The sequence below is a fragment of the Ixodes scapularis genome, unplaced genomic scaffold (assembly GCF_016920785.2).
Source record: "Ixodes scapularis isolate PalLabHiFi unplaced genomic scaffold, ASM1692078v2 PGA_scaffold4__175_contigs__length_147842914, whole genome shotgun sequence".
Taxonomy (NCBI): domain Eukaryota; kingdom Metazoa; phylum Arthropoda; class Arachnida; order Ixodida; family Ixodidae; genus Ixodes; species Ixodes scapularis.
In genome coordinates, this window is record NW_024609879.1 from 18664355 (window position 1) to 18691610 (window position 27256).

The 27256-nt window shown below is 45.6% G+C and overlaps 1 protein-coding gene across 1 annotated transcript in view; it reads left to right on the plus strand.

Moving 5' to 3' along the window:
• Positions 1-27256, plus strand: part of LOC8050498 (actin-related protein 6) — a 69157-nt gene that overhangs the window by 5239 nt on the left and 36662 nt on the right. The window contains exons 2-7 of the mRNA XM_040214193.2: positions 2163-2280; positions 6557-6625; positions 7570-7693; positions 12357-12589; positions 16131-16189; positions 26271-26391. Of these exons, the coding sequence (XP_040070127.1) occupies positions 2163-2280; positions 6557-6625; positions 7570-7693; positions 12357-12589; positions 16131-16189; positions 26271-26391 (724 nt within the window). The remainder of the gene's footprint in view (positions 1-2162; positions 2281-6556; positions 6626-7569; positions 7694-12356; positions 12590-16130; positions 16190-26270; positions 26392-27256) is intronic.

Genomic DNA, 27256 nt, shown 5'->3' on the forward strand with positions numbered 1-27256 from the left:
ACGAATTTTGGGATTAGAACATCATCGTCGCGCCGTGGAGCACTCGAGTCCTTACCAAAAATCCCACACTACGGTTCTCCGACCTTTATGGAAGATCACCTTCTTTACCTCTGGCCAGGAAAAGCCAATCAATTTAAACCCGACTGGTGCCACGTGGCGAACTTCTGCCCCATAATCGGCTGGCAGACAACATAAACATCCGCCTAGCCTTCAACGACCACTACAAAAGGGTGTCGGAACGAAATGTTCTTTGTTCTGGTTTCCATTTCCTTCCATTAAAAAAACGTTACATTCAGGTTCTCCTCCAGAATGAAAAAATGGCGGTCCGTAGCGATTCGCAAAGATTCATGTTAGCGTTCAAACAAAATTCAAAACCAAAATGCAGAAGAAAAACTTAACACTTATTTTTATCAAAAAGTAGGTCATTAAAAAGTTATAGCAAGTGTGCTCTTATTGCAGCTACAGAAAATGAAAGAATTGGATAAAAGGCAGCACGAGGAAGAATGTCCCAGGGCACCGAGCATGATCTCAAAAGGAACACGTCATCAAGTACGCTTGATGAAACGCGATACCTCTGTTCCGATAAGATAAACTTGAATGTCGAGAATGCCACTCCACGCTGACCTGTCTGGATGGTATACTATGGGCTACTTGCGCTTAAGTGTTCAGTTCAGATTGGCGTTCCTAATAGACCTTTCGCTAAATTACCCAAGCATCAAAGTGAAAGTTGGGGAATGTAGGTACATGCGCTGCACGTGCTCACCTTCCCTGTAGAAAAAATTCAAAGTAAATAACCAAAACAGAGCGTCTCTGGAATGTGCGTGCGAAGTGCCATTTGTTTTAGATTTTTGCTTTCAAACACTTGGAGCTGAAGACACCAGCCTGCTCAGTGCATGTACTTATGTTCCTGGCATTTTTTTTTATGCTTGGGTAATTTTCAAATAAGAATGTGTGTGCCAGCCTCAGCTTCTTTTTTCTTGAGAAACACTTCTTACCACTTAAACTAAAAACTGAAAAAAAAAAAAAAGTTTTCCGTTTTATTTGGAACAGATTTTTAAATAATGTCTCAATTACATCTTCGTTCCACTTAAAAAATATTGTTCTTTTTCGATTTTGTTTTTGTTCTGTTTAGACATCCTACACAAAAAATCCTCATCGTCACTGTGGCACCATGCCGGGACTACATGGATGAAATAGCGCTCTCTCTTCCCTGAAATCCAGCCAACCCTATATTATACACATGCATCTCGACCCTCCCCCCCCCCTTTCTTCTGGCATCCCATGTTGTGAACATTCCAGCCACCTCAAACCTCGCCGAAAAAGTTCCTAGCTACGCAACTGACTTGAGCAGACAACAAAACATGCGTGCACTGTATAAGCAACTCTACGCAGCATTACTACAAAACAATAATTGTGGCTAAACAAAAAAAAGAAAAGTGTCGCCAGTTTTGCACTGTCCTGTATGGCACTTGCGAAAACGACTGCGTGATTTACTTGCTGCTCAGCCAACATCCCTAATTAAAAACAAAAAAAAACAAAAAATTCTGCAAAGCATTTACCTTGAAACCTTGAACAGGACTGAAAAAAGCAGGGTTATGCAAGTAGTCCATCGCTGTGCACTACCACAGGATGATCTTGTTTGTGAAATAACTATAAAAAGTTGCTCACAGATGGTGCCACTGGATAGATAATCATATCACTCTAGGAAGGCAATTTTCAGGCTTTCGATGGAGCACAGATTTGATCCTCCTGTTTCCTTATTAAAATTCATGGAATGAAGATCTTCTTGGAGATATGTTAAGAAAGAAATTAATTACTTTGCACAATGCATTGTCAGAAAATGTGTTGGTGCCTCTGTTTTCTTCAGAAGTGCTAATGAATAGCAGGTTAAAAAAAAGGGCAGTCTGAAAGAATTGAAGCTCCCGTAGAAAATCTCTCGCCCCGAAACCAGGAAACGTGAGACTGCGTTGCAACTTAGATTTTTTTATTATTTTTCTTGTAAATCCATTTTGAAGCAGTCGGACCAAAAACTCGTCACTGAAATGCATTGGACCTGGGGAGCTGTGTTGCCCTCCTAAGGGCATATCCCGACAAAACAAGAATTGCGGTTTTTGGGGTCTCCTGCCCCAAATGCCCATTGCCTGCTATCCACCATTGTGCAGGATCATCCCCAACTGCATCACCAAGGCCAAGAGTGAGAGACGCAGGCAGTTTGTGGGGGACCAGCTGGACGACTGCAAGGACATGTCCAGCCTCTTCTACCTCCTGCCCTTCCAGAAGGTCGGTTGCCCGCTGAAGACTGGCCTCATCCTGTTGTGATCCGGGCACTGTTGGAATTCGGTGATTTTCATTGCCCCACTATACTCTATGCTCCAAATGATAGTCCCCACCATGTGCATACACAAACTCAACTTTATGACGTCGGGCCACTGCGATGGCTGTCGACACTGCGCACGTGCAGGTTCTTTATCCCATAGAGGTATTATAATGTACGCTAGAGGTTCAAGTGGCGCTAGTGTGCTGATGCAAATTGAAGCAGACAGCAACCAGTCGAAAATTGACTTCCGGTAATGCATTTCTATGGGAAAAAGTGAGTGCATTTCTGTCTGCGCTCGATCATAAGAGCAAATATCCCGAATAATTCATACGTACTAGGTAGCTCGGAACATTTCTCAGTCAGGCCGACGAAATAATTGGTCAGTTACGGTGTCTTTCTTTCAAATTCATCGCATTAAAAACGGTGCTAAAACAGCTTCGTACGTGTATTTATGTGCCCTGTCGGACACTGTTAGCACGAACACGACGTCGCCGCTTTTCAGCGTGGGGGATATACGTGCCAAACGAACGAAGAACATCTGGAAATTAAGAAAGACGGCAAGAACTACGCAGTAACACCGGATCAGTAACTACACGTGCATATACGATCAAAATTAATTGAAGGCTCCTATTTTAAATAAGTAAGTACCGTTTTATTCTTTCTGCTCTGAGCGAAGCTGCTTGTTCTACGTTCAAAATATCACTCGCACGCTCGAAATCTTTGAGAACAAGCGCCCGTTAAAAGCTGCCCGGCAGAGAAAACAATACAAAGAGACAACTTTTATAGCCCGCGGACTTTATTCTCTACGTTTTTGAATGTTTTTATCCGCTCATGCACGACGGGGTCATTTTTATATAGTGACAGGACTGGCATATTAGCAATATATAAGCGTCACCGGATTGCTGGCGAGCCTTGAACACACTCTACATTCATTTCGATTGTAATTTTGCTTCGATTCGTCGCTTGTTTCTACACACCTGCTGCGGGACACACGTTCGGGACTGAAATGTAGCGAAGTTAAACATCGGTCACTGATGAAGAAAAATGCGCTAACTAAAGCAATTACACTTTTCCAGTGTTAATCAAGGTACATACTATTCGGTACGACCCAAATAACCAAAATGTTCCGTGTTATTTTCCGGCGAAGAGACAAAATGCACGCGCGCTTTCCCATAGGAATACACAGGAAGACTGGAAAAGTAGACTGGTTGCTGTCTGCTTCAATTTGCGTCACGGAAGTCGCATAGACACTAGCGCCAGTTGAACCTCTAGCGTACATTATAATAACTCTATGCTTTATCCTACGCGAATCTGGTTCTATGCGGTTCCCACATCATGCAGACGCAGACTTGTTTGTAAAAAGTGTGTTGCATCCAGTGCATACTCTATGCCTGGTATACAGCCAGTGCTTGGCACATCTAAAAAAATGCCTTGTTTAGTAGCACAAAGAGAAGCTCCTCTTATAGGATATCATCTTTAGGCTAACCTGCCTTCCACAAAATTTGTTACGTCTCGGCATAATAAACTATCCTAAAAAACAAATCCTTGTATAGCTTGCACCCGTGAAAAGTTCACACCGCATAAACTTTAAACTTTTTCAATGTGTATAGTTTGTGGAATATACCGTATTTACTCGCATAATAAACACTTTTTTTCTCAAAACATTGACACATATTTGAGGGGTGCGTTCATTTTGCGGGGTAAAATTTTTGCATTTACACACTTTGTGACAATGTCACTTTAGGTGTCAATATGACACCGCAGGGTACTGTGGCACGTCTCCATTGACAGAGGCGCAATTACGACTGGTCGTGGATGCGCCACAGTAACCATGCTGTCAGGGGCCCCGGAAGTATATCTGATGTGTGGGGGCAAAGTCTGGGGGCTCATGTCACATCGTGTGTTCACCTCTCTCTCTTTATATATATATATAGATATATACAGGGCATTTTTTTTTAAACTTACAGGTTTGTCTAAAAAAAGCCATGAAAGTTACACTTATGCGGATTGTGCAGGTGAGTTATACGGCCAGGGGGACAGAGTATAGGAGGCTAATCGTAACGATCAGTCGGCTAATTAATTAAAATTCGTTAATTAACTTTTTAATTAATGAAAATAGACATATGGTTCCAATTAGAAACTTATTCAGCGTCATTGAAAACCACTAAATCAACTCTGTTTGGAAGGATATAACGCAGGGGCGGGCTGTATATTATGGCATTCCGTAAAAACGCTCAGTTTGGACGCGTTTCCAGGTTTCGCTTTTTTATCGGAGCGCATCTTTGCACCCGCAGTCCTGCCCCCCGGTGGTCACGGCGCAAAGCCACCCTCCCGTCTCCCAGGTAGCATGGAAGAAAGTTGGGCGCACGTGTGTTGCACATCTCAGCCACTGGGGAGCAGGACCGCGGGCGCAGAGATGCGCTCCAATAAGAAATCGAAACCTAGAAATGCATCCAAATTAAACGTTTCCCCCTGCGTTATATCCTTCTAAAAAGAGTTGATTTAGTGGTTTTCAATGATGCTGAGCAAGTTTCTAATTGGAACCATATGTCTATTTTCATTAATTAAACAGTTAATTAACGAATTTTAATTAATTAGTCGATTGATCGTTACGATTAGCCCCTCATACTATGTCCCCCTGGCCGTATAACTCACCTGCACAAACCGCATTAATGTAACTTTCACAACTTTTTTAAAACAAATCTGTTAAGATAAACAAAAAAAAAATTGTATATAGGATTAGCCTCTGGTGCCTTGTCGCCTATGGAGTGCAGCTTCAACATGCAACAGCCTCGCGGGTAGTGGTAGGGGAGAAAAGAGGGAGGGGGGGGGTCGGTCAGAACAGCTTTGAATGTGGAGGCATGCCCCCCCCTGGTTTAGAACCTGTGGGAAAGATTGCCCCGACTGCCCCCACTGCCCCCACTAGTTCCAAAGCCCCTGCATTCTGTATAAATTACAAACCTTTTTTAGGGTGCTTTCGGCGTACCTTCTGCTGAAGGAAAAGCGCCCTGCTGAGCTCACTCAGCACAAAGAGAGACACAACCATTCTTAGGCCTAACCACTCACGATTTCACTGTCCTAAAGCGGACCACAGACGACCACGTGTTTGTTGACATCAATGCATCTGGGGGTGAAACATGTCCAGGGCTGGGCAATTCCTTGACCCCAGCTTTGTTAGGTGTGTGCGCTGCTTGGTTTCACCGTTGGTCACTCCTGTAACTACTCGCTTGCAGCCACCAGAGCGTGTACTGCTATGCTTGGCTTAGCTTGATGTGGCCTGGCCGCTTGGCGGAGAAAGAAAATTGGCTTGGTGGGCTTGGTCGCTAGCTGAGTTGTATGCAGTTCAAGACTTGCAGAGTTGAAAATTGGACATGCGTTCATTACGCGAGGGGAAAAAACAGAAGTCCAAATTGATGTTTGTTGGGGGGGTGCATTCATTATGCGAGTAAATACGGTAGTTTAGAAAATACGGTACTCCATTTCACTTTACAAAAGACTGCAGTGGAAGCTGCGAGCCATCGGAGCCAATCAGATGCCGTGGGACTGTCGCGTGACCTTTGTAACGTGTGCAGCAACAAATGGCATGCATAGTAACGTGATGCGTTCACAGTGCTGGGTTTGCCGGGATGGCTTGCAACCTCTGCTGCAGTTTATCGTAAGGTAAAACGAAATATAATAGGCCTTTCTCCAGATCACCCAAGCGCCGAGGATAACTTTGGAAAACGTAGGTACATCCACTGCGCTCGTTCGAGCTATCAATAAAAGAATTGAAGTGAATAACCAAAATAAGACACCGATGAAAGCGCGCGCAAAGTACTATTTGTTTTAGGTTTTTGTTTTAGAACAGTTCCTGCTGGCAGACACCAGAACGTGCAGCCCAGATAACTACACCTTCACCACGCTTTTTGGTGCTTGCATAATTTAGCAAAAGGTCTAATATAAATGGCTGCAAACCTACTACTATAGGTGAATATTTTCCGACAGATTTATCATTATCAAGTTACAGCACACTGGTGTTGCACACTCATGCTTGATTCGTGTGCTGTTTCGGACCCAATATTGCTTCATCATCCATTTTATTTCAATGTAAACCGGCGGTTGACAGACATGCTTAGAATCTGGTTGTGGGTACCACACATTGTCCCCAAGCTTTGAGATGGAGGTGCAGCCATGACTTTAGCAGGGTTCACTCGGCTCGATAGGAAACTTGCCTTCATAATTTTGTGTGCATTGTTTCAGGGTTACCTGGTGAACTGGGACATTGAGAAGCAGGTGTGGGACTACATGTTTGGCAAGGACGTTTTTAACGTAAGTACTCTTCGACAGTCGTCACCATCATCATTTATTAGGTATTCTATACACAAGGGAGTTGTTTTAGAATGTTGTAATATAAAAGTAAAAAATAAGAAAGGGTGGTTATTAGACTCTAACCAATTTCTTCAATGTGCCCGACGTTTCAGTAAAAATTAAAAATAAAAATTGTCGCTGAAACATTTTTCTTCGAAAAAATTGAACGGTTATACAAATAGGACACAATTAAAATATTTATATACGAAGAACAAGTAAAATCTAATTGATGCTTATGCTATCAGTGCAGGCGCAAGTGATCGGTTTGTCGCGCTTTAAATTCAGTATGACCATTTTTGGCTGCGTCGCTGTTAAGGCAGGTCATTCCAGCTCACCATCGTCAATCGTAAGGTGGAGTTGAGAAATGGGGTAGATGAACCAAAAATAGGTGAACTTTATGCGTGTTATCAATGCAAGGAAAGATCTGAGTGCATGGAAATAATAATGAAGCCCTGAGGTCACTGATATGATGACCTGTATTTTGAAACAGGGACAAGCGTAATAATTCCCCTGTTTGATAATGGCCTCATATTCTTTCCTGGGAAGGGAACTCTCAAAGCAATTGTTTCTCTTGCTGCACTGTCTGACAGGAAACACACACCTACATGGCTAGTTCTTTTTAGGCTTCTTTCATGCAATTTTAAGTTGTATCGATAGAATTCTCATGGATCTGCCTGCGATCTATACCACAAACTTGGCCTGTGATTGAGCTGAATGGGTTCGATGGCCATATTTATGAACTGTGGAAAGTGTGGCATAGCAGATACATTGAAGCTCCCTTGCGGGATCACTCGGCACATTAAGACGCCGCAGCCAGACCCTGTTGGGTGTTCCGAAACCGAATGGTCTGTTTTCTTGTGTCACTGGAAAGCCCCCTGCTCAGCGCTTTCTTTGGTTGCTCCCAGGTGAAGTATGAGGACACTTGCATCATCCTGACGGAGCCCTTCTTCAACTTCCCCTCCATCAGGGAGACCCTGGTGGAGGTGCTTTACGAAGAGTACCAGTTCCACTCTCTGCTTCTCACCAACGGTGAGTGTAGGGACATCTGAAACTTTGTTATTGGAGTTGCGTTAGAAGGATATTTTATCACATTTTATACAGACAGTGATTCAAGTTAATGCTGTTATTGATGGTGTAGGTGCACAGTTCAGATTTCACTAATTTTCTGAAGCCTTGTTTTCTATAAGGAAATGAAAACAGTGCAAAAAAGGTCGGGGACCAGTCGAAGGAACGTACACACCAGGTGCTGACTTACGAATGAGTTTAATGGAAAACAAACAAACTACTACACTAGTGTCATCAGCCAATCACTTTACACTTACTTAGATGTGATATCTCGTTTTTAGAATGATGCCATTGATAGTGGACTGATGCCTGTGTTGTCCTTGCTCCTTCCAATGTAGAATGCCTCAGAAATTTCCTTTTTTTCTTTGATTGCCGTGCTCTGTCGTGACTTCAGTGAGTGTGTCCCACACTTTGCCAACGCAGAATTGCTTCACCAACTATCCCAGATTTACACTCCTCCACATTTTTACAATTCAGAGCACTTATTGGCTTACCATACTTGCATGAATATAACACAAAAACAAATTTTGATGGCCTCAAAAAAAAAAAAAAAAGAAATTAATATTCTAACGCGAGCCCCAGGCCGCATAAATTTCCCGCAATCGGGGACAAAGCAGAAGTGAAAAGGCAATGGAAATAGAAGTATCAGTTTATGTTTTGACTGCACTCATCCTCACTACTCAGGTCCTTCCGTTTACAATCCACTAAAAACCCGCATATGATACAAGTTGTTTTTTTTTTTTCAAATTTTGCCATGTAAAATTTGCGGCTCGTATTGTACGCGGGTCCCGATAATTTTCTGCTTTGATGAGGCGCGATGTAGCACAGTTTGACATAGTTTCGGTTTTGAAGCAATATGGCATTCAAAACAGCTATCATCATCATTAAAATCACAATGTCCGAGGTGCCACCATCCATCCACAGTCAGGTTAGGCAATGGCCGTGTTCCAAAATTTACTCGATCTTACTCCAGGTAAGGGTTTTGTACCTTGGCATTCCAAAACCTACCCTCGTCCAGCGTTTTTCAATCTGTGTTCTCACGTGACACGACCCGCCAGAGTAATTTGGATCCACTTGAGTAAGATTTGGAACACAGCCAATAGCGTCGGCGCGAAAACAAAACTCGGCCATCTTCAAAAAAAGTCATTTTGTTGCGGAAGACATCGGCAACGGTGCTGCCAGACGACAATTCGCCGTAAATAAAGGCAGCATGTGCTGATGGAGACGACAAAAGCAAGCTCTGTTCGTGTGCAATGGAATGAGAAGAAGCTTTTGAGGCCCAAAGAATGAAGTGTTCGCCGACGTCGAGGCAAGTCTCTTCGACTTTGTAAAAGAGCAACGTGAACGGCACCTTGCCGTAAACATTGAGCTGCTGCAAGGCGAGAGAACTTTGGCAAGCCTACATTAAATTGCTCGCTTTCTGCGCCAAGTTTTCACTGCGTCGCGCACGCTCGTCGCTCGTTCTTTTAAGAAGTGCGGGATTTCAAATGTGCTCGACGGCACTGAAGACGACTGTCTTTGTAGTAGGCGTCGCACAAGGGGACTGATGGAAGTGATGACAGTGATTAAGGGTTCAATTACGACGCAAATAAGCGTTCTTCTTAAGACTTCATGGGTCGTATCTTACGCGTAACATTTTCTTGTCCCTTAAGTTGTTTCGTATTGTACGCGGATAAAACAGTTTTTTCTTTTTTCACGGTCCTCAAATCGTGCCTCGTATTATACGCGGGTTTTTATTATACGCGGGGTTTTACGGTACGCAGATAAGCAGCAGCATGGCACGGCTTGTCTGGTATATTCGCGGTCAGCTTTCTGTGGCAATCCTAAGAGAGGAGAAAGGCGTGTGTCCAGCGGTCGGTGCACCCTCTCTCCTAGCATTGACTGCATTGCTACAGAAAGCTGACCGTGAGCATACACCTTTCCAAAAAACACTCGACCCCGGGGGCAACAAACCGTTTTCGAGCCCAGTAACTGAGTTTGAGGCTAGACTCTCACCGGCGTCCCTCCTAACCCTAACCGAGTGGACTGTGATTTCAATAGGCGCAGCCTGCGTACGCGCAGTTTAAAACGGTGCTGGCGGCTAAATTCTGGTCTTTTCCCGCTATATTTTGTGTTTTATGGTACATGTATTTTCCCGAGGACATTGAGAAAGCATTGTGCCACATTTAAAAAAAAACAAAAAAAGCAACAAAACAAACTGTGAGCTATTTTTGTTGGGTACTCGCGCGACAGAACAAATGCGACTGGAATGTATAGTTCTAGTAATTTTTTTTTCTTACGATAAGCTTTGACGGCGCCGCGGGATTCGCCGCATGTGGAACGACAAAGCGCCTTGCTGTCAAAAATAAATTGCGACAGAAGAGGGCCGAAAGGCATGCATTTTTCACGCTCACAAATAACGTGTTTACCGATGGGCAGGACACAGGCATACAATTGAGGAAGTGGTAACATTCGAACAATATATCGTACGTACCACACGATGCAGCGTTATCCAAAAAGAATTTATTTGAGAAAGATCTCAAATAACACAGTCACAGTCGACGACAGTCACATCTTGACGATCGGACGGAATGCGAGATGACTTCGTTTTGGGGCACATTTTGGGGAGAGCTTCCTGTTTTCGCAACCGCACCAAGGCAAAGAAATAAACGCGACTGACCCGTTTCTCACCCCAACCTGGACAACTATTTTTGGAGATTACTGGGGATTCTACGCGGATTATCTCTGGGAGGGGGGAGAACAATGTTCGCAAAATCGCGTCGAGGGTCGTTCGACGTCCTTCACCTCCTTCGTTTCCTGTGAATGTTGAGCAGAAAAGCTTGAATGGCAGGCACTTACCAGCCTTATTTGTCACAGTGGAAGATAACACAAAAAGGGTACGCAGCACGCATAAAAAAAAATTAAGTGGAAACTTTCAAGAGGGGCGAGAAAACGTTGAATGCAAAACCGCAAAAACATAGGTAGAGAACCGCGCTGAGTGGGTCTTCACAGTCCCAGAGAGTGGCAGAAAATTTCTATCTGATAGAGGGCGCGAGAGTCGCACCAGCCGCATCAGCATCAGCAACATGGCGGCGGCCTAGGAGCGTTTTTTGGAAAGGTGTATAGTAGTTCCTTTTTCTTCGGCGTGAGCTCCTTTGCAGCTCACAAGCAAAGCAAGGCACGAAGCAGAAACACCAACACATGAACACCAGAGCACTCTGGAGCAGAAACTAAAAAAATGCGCAGGCAGAAAGAAGACTGCTGAACCCGATACAGAATCACACTTGTTCTTGTTCTGGTCCCTCCGCATAAACAAACACCTCGTGTTGCACGATTGTGTGAACACAGTCGGTCTTGGCTTGGCTCGAATTGGCCAGTGCCCGCATTCCCGCAGCTCTGCGGCGTGCGTGCCTTGTTCAAACAGAAAAGCGATAAAAATGGTTGTAGGTTTTCTATTCGCCCCTTCACGTGGCCCAATAGCTAATAAATTCCCTCCCACACCCCCACTTCTTTTCCCACCCAATCTCCTGCATTGAGCTGAGGGGATGTCTTTCTCCTCTGGCTTTCTCCAGACTCGCGCGCCTCATGGCTGAACCAGTTGAACTTAGTTCCGAATATAATGCGAGGTGCGTTTTGGAGAACGTAATTCCGAGAAAAAACTCACGTTATATTCGTGCAAATACGGTAGTATCCACATTGTCTTTTGACAGCCAAAGGCCAAAGGGCCGTCTTCTCACCTATACGGTAACAGGCAAAGTACTCGTAACTTGTAAATTAAAAAAATTGTGCAGTGAACATTGAACCATTGCTAAATACAAGTCATTTGTAAGTCAGAATACCGATTGAATGGGCACCTCATTATTCAACTGCTTTAAAGGCAACAATAAATCAATCCAGTGAAACCATCATTGAATGTCCACACGTGGTGAAGAGATAAATGGTGAAAAAAATCACTTGGCTTAGACATTCTGTCAAATGCAATGATATGGCACTTGAACGGGTTTTTAAAGAGCAGCGCTTTGTATGGGAAGTGTGCGACAAGACAGTGGCATAGCGACGCGGCTCCTAGCAGAAGCATTTCACATAAAAGATTGTGTGTAGCAGCCAGTCATACAGTCGCCGACCGTTTTTTCGGACTTCTGTCGTTGATGGTGCCATCGACCAGGTGCCATGTGGAGCGGCACACCCCCTTTAAATGTTGCATGCTGCCAATAGAAATTTGGCAGATATATTTCTAAATTTAGCAGGGATGTTGTAGCGTTGAGTCATGCGACACTGCAATGTCTCGTAACACTACGAAGTCACGTGACTCAGTGATGTTGCACGACGTCGTGGCGATTTCCCCACTAAATTTAGCAAGAAATTGATGTTGAGTGACATCATAATAGTGTGTGACATTGTGACTTGAAACTGTCATCACTTTCCTCGCTAAATCGATCATCTCAAGGCGGAATTGACATCACATGACACCGCAACACAATGTGACATTTTGATTTGGACATCATACGGTCGGACCAACACGAGTCAAAAGGCTTATGGGGAGTTCCTGCACAAAGCCGTCACCCTAAAATGGCGGGTAGGCGATCTTTAGAGATGTGACGGCAAGATGCGGTCGATACCAAAGAGTCCCTCACAAATTGCGGCGCAGCGGGTGCCCTGAGCTGCCTCAAGTACCGGCGGGAGCACGCCCGCGAGCTGGCCTGCCTGGTGGTGGACACGGGCTTCTCCTTCACACACCTGGCTCCCTACCTGAAGGGGCGGCTATGCAAGGCCGGCGTGGCCCGCATCAACCTCGGGGGCAAGGCCCTCACCAACCACCTCAAAGACCTGGTTTCCTACCGGCAGCTACACGTCATGGACGAGACCTACGTCATGAACCAGGTGGGGGCCGTCTTACGGCACCTACGAGGGCCAGTGAAAAATCACACTTTAAATCAAATGTAAAGGCCGATTCAAGCGTGCAGTGCAACGCTGAATCGGCGCTGTAATAGATTCTTTTAAAAAGTCAGAGCTATCTAGTGGCAGTCTCGAAAGCTCTATTGTTTCTGCACTAATGGCAGTGATAGGAAAACGAGATCGCTCAACTTTAAGCGCCCTCGACTTCACAAACCGAAGGCGACGTACGGTGTCCAAGTTGTTAGAACCAAAGAGCCGCTTTCTGCACATACTTTCGGGTGTTTACTACTGATTAATGCAATGTTTATTATTGTAGTCCTTTTTTTGTGAGCGCTTCCCATCACTGGAAATGACATCCATTGTTGATGTTGTAGTTGGCGTATTAGGGCGTCTGTCGTCGATGCTGCCAAATTCTCGAAAAAGATTGCCTACCACCTGCGAGAATCACACCCGGATTCTTTGCATGCAAATCGGAGGCGTTACCACAGTACTACACCACAGTTTTAACAACCCTCTTCATACTTATGGTTTTGTAGTACCCATTGCCTACTGCAAGTCCCTTCTAAGAAAAAGAAGAAAAGAGGCCGCATCTCCACGTGGTGAATGATGTTGATTGGGGTCAAGCTCTGGTGGTGCTCATGATACCGATTTTATTGTTCATAGGTAGTGCTGATGGTGCTGATTTTTTTTAATTGCTCATAGGTAGGGCTGAGTTCCGGGTTGCGTTTCGACTTCAATTACCGCTTTATGGTTGGTGAAATGCAGAGCCAGTGGTTCTTCTAGCGGATCAGCTTGGATCCGCTAGAAACTGTGGGAACGCATCTCTACCGCTTAAGTCAACGGTCCATGTCGGAAAGAAAATGTGTGGTATGGAACGTGGTTATATACGCAGTTTAGCATTTGACCGCAGCCCACTCTCGTCTATAAACGTTGAGCCAATGCATGCAAAGTTTAATGCGATTATATACACATTTGACCGCAGCACCCTCTCCTGTATAGACGTTGAGCGGCTACACGCAACGTTGGAGTGTAGCATAGTGGTTAAGACGTCTGCCTTGTAATCAAGCGGTCCTGAGTTCGAACTCTCGTGCAGGCATACATTGTTTTTTTTTAAAGTGGGCCGGTCCCGGAGGCAGTGCAATCGATGTGAGCACAAACGCCGGACGGATGGACAAGGCTAGACCCTAAGGAGCTTCGCCCCTAAAAAGTTGATAACAAAATTTTGTTCTAGCATCTTCAATGCCAAGAAATCGTGCCGGGAGGCACGCTTTCACATGCGCTAGAACAAACAAGAAACAAAAGCGTTCGTAACAATATGATCAGGTGTCCATTTTGTTTCTAACGCTTTTGTTCACACACCCCACAGTGTGTGAATGCGACGTAAATGCCCAACAACTTTGCCGCGAGTGTACTGTGGATTAACATGGGACTGCTCAATTATATTGTCTTATACAGTTGACTTGATCCTAAGAACAAGCATTTATCACTTTTATGGGCCAAATTTCTGTATGTACTTCAAGGAAAGAAAACATAGTATTATTACTATATTATTGTTATTATGCTGTTGCTGCTGTTGTTGTTATTATTATATTATTCTGTTATTTTATTTTGTTTTTATTTTGAGCGACCCACCAATAGCTTAACGCCTCCTTAGTGGTGCACTTATCAGTGAGACAGTAGTAAATTTTTAAATAGGATAAAAATGAAATGTTAGGACAAAACAATAGTCTCAACACACTTTTGAAATTTACGCTCTTCATAAAAAATATCAAGACTGACATTCCCGCAAATTTGTTCTAAATGATTGTATGTGAGTTGTAGTTGTGTCATGGGTGCAGCATGGTAAAAATCGGTAGGTTAAAACAAAGTATCAAGTCTACTAGATCTTCGAGGAACGTGCAAGTATATGCGACTGAGTAGCTCTTGTGAATCAATTACACCATTTAAAATCTTATACAAACATGTGAGGCCACGAATTCTTCTTCTGTTGTGCAACTATTATGTTCACTTTTTCTGGTGTAGTTGTGTAGTGCTGCCATTAGAGCGTTGTCTCTAAGCTCTAATGGCTCTAAGTAGGGTGGGTAGACTGACTTTCGAAAATGGTCAATTAGAGCCAAATTTAATGCTGGTTTAGCACTGTATTCCCTCCTCTCGCCACAGATTTCTTCCCCATAACTTATAGTACTGCTAGGCTGCTTGCCGTGGCAAGATCAATTTCATAAAATTCTACGCTGACAATAGGAGTGTTCTTGGCACCTGAGTCGTATTCCGTCTGCCGTTGCAGTGAGATGACTTTGTTTTGAAGAAAGACAAGATTTATGGTATTGTAGTGAGCTTTGCGCTTTAATTTTTTTTAATTTTTTTTATTTTAAATGGGAGTGAGCCACTAGAATCATGATCACTGCAACACGCCCTTGCAATGACTCGGGCATGACAGATGAGACTGCGCCACTGAAACCACTCGCCCCTGTTATATCGACACTGTATTAGCGAGTGCTGCATCAACTCTAAATTCAGCACTATTTCTAGTGCTGAATTAGTGGTGGGTTAGCACTGCATGCACTGTATGTGGAAACAAGCCTTAGCTTTGCAAACAGCAAAGGCTACTGCCCCAACTAGATAACCAGTGCATTGGTGTGAGGCACGTGAAAAATGTATCATTGAAGTACTTTCCTCCTGCAGAGTTGACATGTTTCATTCCATTGCTCCAATGGGCTCGAGGGGGCTGTAGCTTTAAGTTTTGGCAAGTTACGATGAAACAAAGTATAGTTTGCTAAGGTTTTGCTGCTTTGCTGGAGCTGTTGCCATAAAAGCTGCACTTGTTGGGCTTCCAGTCACAAAGGTTATATATACCAGCATCTGATATTCCAGTTTCTATTATTTGACACCTCATTATTCGCATTTGGGGAATAGGTATGCAGTTAATGGTAGGCACATTGTACAGCAGGTGTTTAGAAACTGAGGAGTTTTGCAAGGGCAAAAGCAAAGCTACAGTTTAGGACAATGCCTGCAAGACCTTCACTGTTACTCTTTCGTGTCCAGCAAAGTTTCCCTGTTTTGAAAGGTGTACTGTTCTGAAGGATGTTTTCACGACCCACATGTTCAGCTCCCCTTCCTCAATATGAGAGAGAGTAAACTGCCCGTGAGCACCACGCTTTAACAGCTTGGATGGCTCCGGGGCAAAGCGCTGGAGCCATCCAAGGATTCCCATTTGGGGGGTTCGAATCCCGGCCGAGGTGCTTGCAGTTTGACGCAGGCTCATTGCAGGGAAGGCGCCATGTAATCGAGATTTCGGTTGCATGTCAAAAGAACCCCGGGCTGTCCAAATTAATGCTCAGTCCTCCGCTGGGGCAAGCCAGATGCCCTTTGTTGGCTTGGTACATAAACCACCCCAAATTTGCATTTGAATTACCATTTGAGCACCGACCACGCTCTCCTCGAAGAACCAGTGGGTCAGAGGACTTGCTGGACGGTGGAGTCGATAGAAGAGGGTGCAGCTGACTCGTTGCCTCGTTGACCCTTTCAGGTGAAGGAGGATGCCTGCTTTGTCTCAACCAAGTTCTGGGAGGACATGGACATTGCACGGTCAGTCCCTTTGGGGATGGCTTCCCCTCTTTCTTTGCATGGGGCTCACTCACTGGGTGTGGGAAGGTTCCAGTTCCTCGCAGGCTTACATCCTCACTTACCCGAGGTATGTTTGTTTGCAAAGAGAAGACTGACCACAGATTACTTTTGTATCTGGCCCTTTCAGTAATAAAATTGTTTCTGGAGAGTTCCTGAAAAAAATGTAAGTTGCTTGACCTCCACGATAAGGCTGGTGTACAGAACAGGAGGGGGAATTGTTCATGGCAACGGCCGTTAATGGGAAGCTCCCAGGGAAATCGCATGGTCGTCCTTCGCGAAAACTCCCTGTGTCATTCTTTGCTAAAGCAAACGTCGGATACCGGCGTTCGGCGTTTGAATGCATTGAAACAGCGAGTGGAGACAAAGGCAGCTAGCTCTGCGCCTACCCACTAATTGTTCCAACGAGAGCTCGGTGTTCCGACGTCCCCACATGCTCTCGTCTCCTCCTCTCCCTCAGTTTCTACCCGCATTGGGGGTGTCAGCTGTAGTTGACACCTCGTCGTGCCGGCAAACGTGCACGACCACCAAACGAGACGAATTTGCACGCCGTGCAGCTAACCTTGGAAAGTCCATCGCGGGTTCAAAGATTGCAAATTTCAGTTGTAGCGTGCCGAGGCAATACCACCCAGGTTGCATCAGCATCGTGGCCGGCACGTGTTGCAGCACCTCACATCGAGCGTGACACTAGCACGCGGCAACACTGAGACGGACGCTTCTGCCGGTTTGATATTTGATAAAAACACCCAAAAGCAGATCCGACTGTGTGTGGCACCACCCGAGTTGCAGTGTCCACCAGACAGTTTTTTTCCCCCGTTTTTCGTCCTCTCTATAGAAATAACGCTTTTCTTTTTTAACCTTTATTTTTCTAGAAACTCGTGAACTTAAAGTCTGATGGACTCGCCACCTAGGGACACCTTTGAGAAAAGTATCATTGCACCTTGTATACTGGCTTATATATATATATATATATGTCTGTTTTAACGACTGCATAGCGCTCATTAACACCCTGTAGAAGCAAATATTGTTGGAGAATCAGTCATACTTCGCTCCACATGCCCCAAGCTGCAGTAAGCTTGGCTACCTGAACCCCTTTTTCCCGAAATTATGTATAGTCGGAAAATCAGACCAACTGCCTCGGTGAGTTTGAGGGTTTCTTGCAATAAAAAATGGCAAAGAAAACAAACCAATGCAGTGACCCGCCCGGGTGCCACGAGCTGCCGACTATGTAATTGATTCTTAGGCAAACTCTGGGAAGGCACCTATTGAACCTGGCCGCAGCTCTTATGGTCCCTTCAGCGATGTGGATCAAAGTTTAACTAGTACACAAAGCCTGTGTCTGACACTCTGCTCCTTAATTTACATCGTTATGTAGGTGCGATTTACCAGGAAGTTTATCACATTCAAAATGCTTCGAGCAGACGGGCATGTCCTTCAAACTTTCTTTTTCTGTTTTTCATACCAGAAAATTAAAGCATTGTAGCATAGCCTGGCTTCCAGTCTACTACTGTCTCCACCACGCTGATGCACATTGAGAAACAGACAAACCATTGTGGGATTTAAGTCAATTTAATTCATTTACCATTGTGCATTACCACAGTTGACATTATGCAACTGCGAGAGCCTTCAGGCACAGGAAGCTGAAAAGTCTCCAGGCGACTTGTTCTGGCCAGTTAGCAGCTTTTCTGCTAGGGGCTGTTCGTTTTGCTGTATTTGTGAGCATAGTAGCAGACACATTCCACAATTCTCTCTTAATCTAGCATTTCTTTTGGGAACAAATGGGGTGCATTTGCACTGCATGCCAGAGGTATACTAGACGGGTTTTACTGTCTATAGGCAGCAGTGGCTGAACGTAAACTAGATATAAGGGAAACAATGGAGGTTCGCTTGACCATACGATTCCCAGATTATAAAGTCGAAACCACCATTACTGTCCTTGCATGCAAAGTGCCAGAGATCATTGTAGCAAGAAAGATAAATACATACTATTCAATGTTCTTAGTATAAAGTGCACTTTGCATCGTTTTCTGATGCAAAATGTTAAAGTGACCACCAGTCTGGTCTGGCGATTCTCTGAAACCTGTTGTGATGATGTGACTCAATGTGGAAAAGAAGATGGAAAAGAAGAACGGCAAGTCAATTCATGGATCGGCCCAGAAAGGGCGTGGAAGAAGACGGGCCGAAGAGAACGTGCTGAGAGCGGAACGACACCATCGGCCAGGGCAATCGGCGGCCTCCTACTACTGACCAGCAGCCTGTTCCAGCGAGGGCAGCGCATAGAAACCTACGCTGCCCGGCTTCCTGCTGCGCGAGCACTGGTTGCGGTGACTCTTGGGACCGCCGACGGAAGCCAACCGCACCCGCTCCTGACTGCCTGCCACAACCGTCGGCCGACAACGACAGCCCCAGACACAACACCCGCTGCTGCGCATGGTGACTCAAAGACGGTTGCGTTTTCCTTCCTTCCATTTTTTTACTAAGTTTTCCTATTTCTTTTAGTATATCCATATGAACTCTTTGATTTCTTTTGTAAATACATGTTTTAAGAAAAACGAAGGACATTGAATCTTGTCAATTACTAACCCCAAAGAACCCCGTGACAATTAACTGGCGTCCGCGACAGGACAAGATACTCTGTTCCTTCGTTTTTCTACATAACAATAATTAATCAGAATGGAGGTTAAAGAGTTAATGTCTTTAGGCGCTGAGTTGGGACTGGCAGGAGCGGAGTTGAGGTCTTGGGTGGACGAGGAGCGAGCACGCCAACGAGAAGAGAGGGCTGCTGAGAGGGAAGCACAGCGCCTCAAGGCAGAAAGTGAGCAACGCATTATCGAACTAAAGATTCGTCTTGCAGAGGCTAGCGCAACCGAGATAGGACGAGCAGATGGCAGTGAAGGGTCACGTCGCGCATCTATATCGCTATCTCCTAGTCCTCACAAGCTTATGCCTCCCTTCGATGACAAAAGGGACGATCTCGACTCGTATTTGAGGAGATTTGAGCGTGTAGCGCAGGGGCAAGATTGGCCGCAAGAGAAGTGGGCGACTGCTCTAAGCATGTGCCTGGTTGGCCCAGCTCTGGAGGTCATAGGTAGGATGTCACCTGAAGACTCTGTGAATTATGATAAGGTGAAGAGGGCTTTGCTCCAGTGGTTTCGGTACACGGCAGAAGGGTACCGCGAGAAATTTAGAGAGAGCAAGCCGTTGGACGGAGAGACAGGGAGCCAGTTTGCTGCGAGACTAGAGGGGTTCTTCGACCGCTGGGTCACTATGAACGAATGCCCAAAAACGTATGAAGGGGTTCGTGACCAGATGATTGGGGAGCAATTTCTTCGGAATTGTCATCCGAGGCTCGCGGTCTTCTTAAAGGAAAGAAGCTGTAAGACCGTCTCGGCGTTGGCTGAAATGGCGGACCACTTCCTGGAGGCGCAGAGCCAGCCTAATCTGGCCAATTTCAGGAGGGGGGCAAAAGTAACCTTAGATTCCCTGAAGGAAGATGCGCAGGGCAGCAAACCCGCTCTAAAGGTAAAATGTTTTTTGTGTGGTAAGTTGGGCCACAAGGCAACAGATTGTCGATCAAACCCAAAAACACACGGGTTCTGTCAAGTGTGTCAGAGATCAGGCCACGAGTCCAGATCATGTCCGCGAGGAAAGAACGGAAAGACAGAAGTTTCGTGCTTCGCGAAACCCGACGATGATCCGGTTGATAAGACGAACGCGTTCTTACGGGGAAAGAAGAAGATCTCAACAAACGCCTTCAGAACGTCCCCCATGGATATGACTGAAAAGGCGAGACCAATTCTGTCGGAAGGTATGCCGATCACAGATGGGATATTAAACGGCAAAGCAGTAAAGGTGTTGAGGGACACCGGGAGTAACACCGTGATAGTGCGCCGGGAACTGGTCGCACGTGAAGATTTTACTGGCAGAATCAGTCCCGTATTCTTAGTAGACGGGACGTGTCTGATGTTGCCAGAGGCAAACATTCACCTTGTGTCGCCGTTCCTAACGGGACAGGTAACCGCCAAGTGTATGGACCGGCCTCTGTATGACGTTATCGTGGGGAATATTCATGGAGCAAAAGACTCGACCGAGCAAACCCTGAAGGGGGTGGCTGACGCAGAAGGCGAAGTCGTCGCTGCCGTCGACGGCCGTAGGTCGAGTAGATTAGACCAACTTAGTAACGTTGGGGGCGAACGGATCACCAGGGATGTGCTAAAGAAACTTCAGGTGGAAGATCCAACGTTGGAGATATGTAGAAAACAAATAGGCACGGTGCACGTGACGAAGGGAGGAAACAGAATAAACTTTTACGAGAAAAAAGGGCTTATAATGCGCTGCTGCAGATTATCAACGGGCCGAGAAATACATCAGGTGGTGGTGCCGAAGATGCTGCGTAGCAAGGTGCTACAAGTGGCGCACGATATTGCTTTGGCCGGACACCAAGGTGTGAAACGGACAACTGACCGGGTGCTGGCAACCTTTTATTGGCCCGGTGCCCAGGCCGATATCAAGAGGTATGTCAGTTCATGCGACATGTGCCAGCGAACAATCCCAAAGGGAACAGTAGGAAAGGCGCCGCTGAGAAACATGCCTATCATCGACACGCCTTTCGAACGAGTGGCCATTGATATAGTTGGTCCGTTTCCTCCAACGGCTGGGGGAGGTTATCGGTATGTACTGACAATGGTGGATTTTGCCACCCGATACCCCGACGCTACACCCTTGAAGAGTATCGACTCGCTTACAGTGGCGGAAGGGTTACTCGAAATGTTCTCAAGAGTAGGCCTCCCACGAGAAATTTTGTCTGACAGGGGTCGTAGTTTTACATCAGACCTGATGCGGGAGGTGACAGAGCTGTTATCAGTTAGACATCTGCTGTCAACGCCCTACCACCCCATGTGCAACGGTCTTGTAGAACGTTTTAATGGGACTCTCAAGCTAATGCTTAAAAGGATGTGCTCAGATAAACCCCGCTCGTGGGATAAATATTTAGCCCCGCTCCTCTTTGCGTACCGCGAAGTTCCCCAGGCAAGTTTGGGGTTTTCCCCTTTCGAACTGATTTATGGACGCAACGTAAGAGGACCTCTCTCTGTGTTAAAGGAAATATGGGTCGGGGACCAGATTAGTTCAGATCTGAAAACAACATATGGATATGTGTTCGAATTGAGGGATCGGCTAGAACAAACGACCGAGTTAGCGCACCAAAAACTACAGGAGTCTCAACGCAAGCAGAAAAAATATTTCAATACGAAGGCAAGAGGCCGTCAATTAAAGATTGGAGACCGAGCCTTGATACTTTTGCCCACTAGCAAAAATAAATTGTTAATGCAGTGGAAGGGTCCTTTTCCGGTGTTGGAAAGGAAGAACGAAGTGGACTATGTACTCGATCTGGGTCACGCTCGAAAGCTGTTTCATATTAATATGCTGAAGCGGTACGAAGAACGAGTCGTAGATTCAACTAGTAAAATGCAAGTGAATTCTTTCGTAGCAATCGAGGACAGTGTTACGGAGAAGGAACTTCCATGCATGAGCGTGAAGAGGACCCAGGGACCGGAAGATGTTATTCGATCAGACTTGTTGAATGATGACCAGGCCGCCGAGATAGACAAACTCCTCCACGAGTTCGACGGGGTGTTATCTGACCTACCCGGTAAGACGAACTTGTTGGAATGTCGTTTAGATCTAGTGTCGTCAACTCCAGTGAAAACACCGAAGTACCCGATTCCCTTCGCAATGAGGGAGGTAATCGAGGCGGAGGTTCAAGAGATGTTGAAACTCGGAGTGATTGAGAGGTCTAATTCCTCCTACAGCTCTCCTCTTGTTTTGGTGAGAAAAGCCGATGGTAGTGTTCGCGTGTGCATCGACTTCCGTCGCCTTAACAGTCTCTTGCCACAAGATGCCGAACCGATTCCTCGGATTGATGGGATACTGGCTGAGGTGGGAACGAAAGTTTTTTTTTCCAAGCTAGACTTGGCCAAAGGTTACTGGCAAATTCCGTTATCAGACGATTCTAAGGCGAAGACAGCCTTCTCAACAGAGTCCGGGTTGTACCAGTTTAGGTTTATGCCTTTCGGAATTAAGACCGCATCAGCCGTCTTTACTCGATTAATGAGGAAGCTTCTTTCGGACATTCCAAGTGTTAAACACTACATCGACGATGTGCTCGTAGCAACCGACACATGGGAAGAACATATGGAGACGTTAAAGCAGGTTTTTGAGAGAATGCGACAAGCTGGTATTACTGTAAAACCCAAGAAGTGCGAAGTCGGTATGAGGAAAATAACATTTCTGGGTCATGAACTGGGTAACAGAGAGATAAAGCCTCGTTTGGAAACGTTGGAAAAGATAAAGGACGCGAAACGGCCCCAGAGTAAGAAGCAAGTTAGGGCCTTTCTTGGCTTAACAGGATACTACCGCCAATTCATCCCCAACTACGCAGAGTTAGCCGGGCCGTTAATCGAACTAACGAGGAAACGGGAGAAAAACCATGTCGAGTGGTCTTCTGAGAGAGAAAAGGTGTTCACTAAGTTAAAGGACGCCCTGACTGCAGCACCGATTCTTCGGGTACCGGACCTCTCGAAGGAATTTATTTTGAGAACTGACGCCTCCGAGAGCTGCATTGGCGCGGTGCTGATGCAAGAGCAGGAGGGAGTCTTGCACCCTTTGGGTTATGCTAGCAGACGACTGTTGCCTAGAGAGTCAAGATTCTCGACGATAGAACGAGAATGTCTGGCATTGGTCTGGGGAATAGAGAAGTTCCATGTGTATTTGTATGGGACGCATTTTGTTGTTCAGACGGACCACCATCCCCTACAATATCTAAATAAGGCGAAACAACTTAACAGCCGAGTGTTACGCTGGAGTCTGATGCTGCAAGAGTACTCGTTTCGCGTGGAGTACATTAAAGGCAGTGAGAATGTGGGGGCGGACTATCTTAGTAGGCTGCAATGAACTTGCGCACATCATCATGGTCTTGGTTTTTTTGTGTATATAATTTCATTTAATACTTTAAAAAAACTTAAAGGGGGGCTCCTTGTGATGATGTGACTCAATGTGGAAAAGAAGATGGAAAAGAAGAACGGCAAGTCAATTCATGGATCGGCCCAGAAAGGGCGTGGAAGAAGACGGGCCGAAGAGAACGTGCTGAGAGTGGAACGACACCATCGGCCAGGGCAATCGGCGGCCTCCTACTGCTGACCAGCAGCCTGTTCCAGCGAGGGCAGCGCATAGAAACCTACGCTGCCCGGCTTCCTGCTGCGCGAGCACTGGTTGCGGTGACTCTTGAGACCGCCGACGGAAGCCAACCGCACCCGCTCCTGACTGCCTGCCACAACCGTCGGCCGACAACGACAGCCCCAGACACAACACCCGCTGCTGCGCATGGTGACTCAAAGACTGTTGCGTTTTCCTTCCTTCCATTTTTTTACTAAGTTTTCCTATTTCTTTTAGTATATCCATATGAACTCTTTGATTTCTTTTGTAAATACATGTTTTAAGAAAAACGAAGGACATTGAATCTTGTCAATTACTAACCCCAAAGAACCCCGTGACACCTGTATATACAGTCGATTCCCGTTAATATGAAGTTCAAGGGGACCGCGAAAAACTTTGAATTAAACAAACTTCCAATTAACCACAAGGAACAAAAAGGGTCATTTATTATTAATTTGAAAACTGACTTTTTATGGAAAAAAAAATCGGTGATTGCCGTCTTCTGCTTCTTGCTGAATCTTGGTGGAGAAAGTAAGCTCTGCAGTGTCTAGATGGTGCCCGAGTACTTCTTCAGCATTGTTCTCTGCAGCGAAAAACCGCTGCAAGAGGGCAAGGCCCACAGCTACATCAGCAGCCGGCGGTTGCGGGTCAATTTTAATGTCGTCGTCCATCTCACTTTCGTTGCTAGCCTCGCGTGGCCGAACAATCTCAATAATTTCAGTGTCCGTCAGCGCACCGCTTGCTTCCACTGTGCTGTCCACGGCAACATACCTCTTGAAAACGAATGTTGCCGAGAGCTGCTGCCAGACCATTGTCGTCAAGCTCACTTGTCTCGACTTCCACCATTGAACAGGACGAATCACCCCCTGAAGCCCTTGCTATGAAACCACAGGCCCTGAAGCAGTTGGCAATGGTTTCTTGTTTAACGCGACCCCAAGCTCGCGCCAGCATGTGGATGGCACTAAGAAGGCTTACCTCGTACTGAGGGGAGTTATCCATGCACTGTATCATCCGCTTGAGAAGATGTTTTCTGTACAACACCTATACATTTTTTATATTTCCCTAATCCATGGGTTGCAACACCAGTGTCATTTTGGCTGGCAAGTAAGCAAGGCCGATGGCACTCAGGGACGGCACATTAATGTGGGCACAGCACTGGTCCACAAGAAACAATACCTTGCGGTTTGATGACGCAAATTTGCGATCCAGTTTTTTAAGCCAGTCTTGGAAAATGTCTGACATCATTCATGCCTCCCTGTTGGATGCGTAGTCCACAGGAAGAGTTCCGACGCCTTTAAATTATATAGGCTTAGCGGCCTTTCCGATCACTAGCAGACGACATTGTTCAGTGCCAGACATGTTGGCCGCAATCAAAACAGACACCCTATTTTTACTATGTTTTCCTCCAGCGCAATCATTGTTCTTGAATGTCAGAGGTTTCTGTGGTAACATCCGATAACAAAGTGTGGTCTCGTCGGCATTAAAGATATCTCCCGGCTGATTGTCGTTCATGTACTTGTGGAGCTTTTCTTCCTTCCACGTCGCGCCTGATTGGCTGATGCCTTTTCTCCACTCACGCTTTTAAAAACGAGGTCATGACGATGCTTGAAACATGTCAGCCGTCCATCGGAAGAAACAAAGTTGTCAATCCCTAACATTGTTGCAGGCGACAAGGCTTTCGCTGCAACAATATCACCACTGAGGGGAAGTTGGTTACTTCGTGCTTCCCTAATCCAAAAGAGCAGTGCTTGCTCTAACTCCGGGTGGGCGCTGGTGCGCAATCTCTTTCGAGAAATCTTGAATTGATCATTCTCAAAAGCATCCAGTATCGAGAACTTGTTCTTGATGAAATTTGAGAGAGTGTTAGGCTTGATGCTATATTTCTGTGCAATGTCTTGCTTGGCATTGCCTCCTTTCTCAACCAACTTCTTTCGAAATCTTGACTTTCGTGGCCAAGTCAAGCGTGCGATACGATCCACGAGTTGTCATTGTCGCGACTGCAGCCGAAATGCGGCACGTGAAACCACTTGTGGAATGAGCCCATTGACTCCCGAACCAACTCGAGGAAAGACGCGGAAAGAGACAGAAATGATGCCATTGTGCCAACGTGCAGCTTGTGCCAGTCTTGACTGTTTAATCTTTCCACTTCATGAGCTGTGGCGCTGTGGTCGGCTGCGATGCCGACAATACCTGTGCAGTACACAAAGCGGTTTTTACACTTTAAAACTTGCAAATCTATCAAATATTACGGTTGCCTCGAGGCTTTCTATTAAAAATCAACTTCTAATTATCCAATATTTTAGAGTTTTCGCTTCCAATTATCAAGCATTTTTTTCAAAGGATCGCATGCAGAACTGATGGGACCCTCACCTCACTTCCAGTGAAGCGACTTCGAATTATCGGGAGTCGAGTGTATTGATGCACCTCGCGTATGAAAAATGTGTTTCATTCCAGAAGGCGATGGCACTATTGAAGGAGAGGAGAAAACAATGTGAGCCTCTTGATTCATATTTGAGGGGGCCCGTCTTCCATCGAGACGAATGTTGGCCATCAGCAGAACATGCCAGCTTTCTGCATACCTAACTACATGACCTGTTGAAGATGCGTCCTAGATGTGTGAGCTTCCAGTGAGGTCGGTTGCATTGTTTTCCCCACATCATCACCTGTCTTCTGTGGTGGCTTTGCATACTCCGGTGTCACTAAAGTAAATGAAACAAGCTTGTGGAATATTATGTTTTTCTGCCAGAAAGCAGGCTCATTTCCATGCAGTTCTTCGGGCAGGGTTGTTAGAATGCTGCCTCGATTTTCGTCGTATTTCCCCATGTGGTTTTAGGAAGCACGGCCGGGAAAACACCGTGGCTCGTGACTACGTTCTCCCGGACTACACAGTGATCAAGAGAGGCTATGTGCGGCCACTCGAAGAAACCACGGGCCGACCTAAAGACAACGAACAGGCAAGCCACTTTCAAATCTACAACATAAATCTCCTAGTTTTTTTTTTCTTGCTCTAAAATATTGTGTTTTTTGTTTTTTCTCACGCATCCCGAACGCAAACTTTGGTCTCTGTAACACTGTAGCATGCTCTGTGAGGAATATTTGTTTATGAAAGACGCACTATTTCATTGGCACGAGGTTAATCGATGTCTGCATGCCTCCAGCCAATGACATATCTCTCCTATTGCACTCTTTGAGACACGGCACTCTGCAGTGGCACCTCCACCTCGCACCCTTAGGTCACTCTTTTGCAGGGCCTTGCTCGGGCTTTATTTATTCGGAACTGTAACGTCCTCGTTCTGACAGTCTTCGAATGCCACCGAATGCGAATATCACACCCGGGTATTTCGAATTATTGTTTATATCAAACAGCCCAAGCATCCCCTTGAAAATCGCATGTAATACAGTGAAACCTGTCTAGAACGAACCCACGTATAGCGAATTATTGTCGATATCGAACTCGCGGAAAACTTAAATAAGGATGCATGTAAAAAGTATGTTTTATAACGAAAAACATATTGGCTATATCAAACTCTTTCTCACCGGTAAGGCTTCCAAAAATGCACGAATGATTGTCTTCTAGCCTGTCACTTCTTCCGAAAAATGAAGTAAAAAAGAAAGAAAATTCCAACACCTCAAGTTGCGAACGAAATTGAGCGAACAGAAGCGAATTAGAAAAGGAGATAAGCTAAAAAAACAAACTCTGCACGCATGCAAAAAAAAAAAAAATCTTTCCGGGGCATTGTTACAAGGTGGAAGTGAAGAGAAGAGAAAGAAAGAGAAGGCTCTCGCCTTACAACGAACTCATCGTGGAAGTTTGTTGTA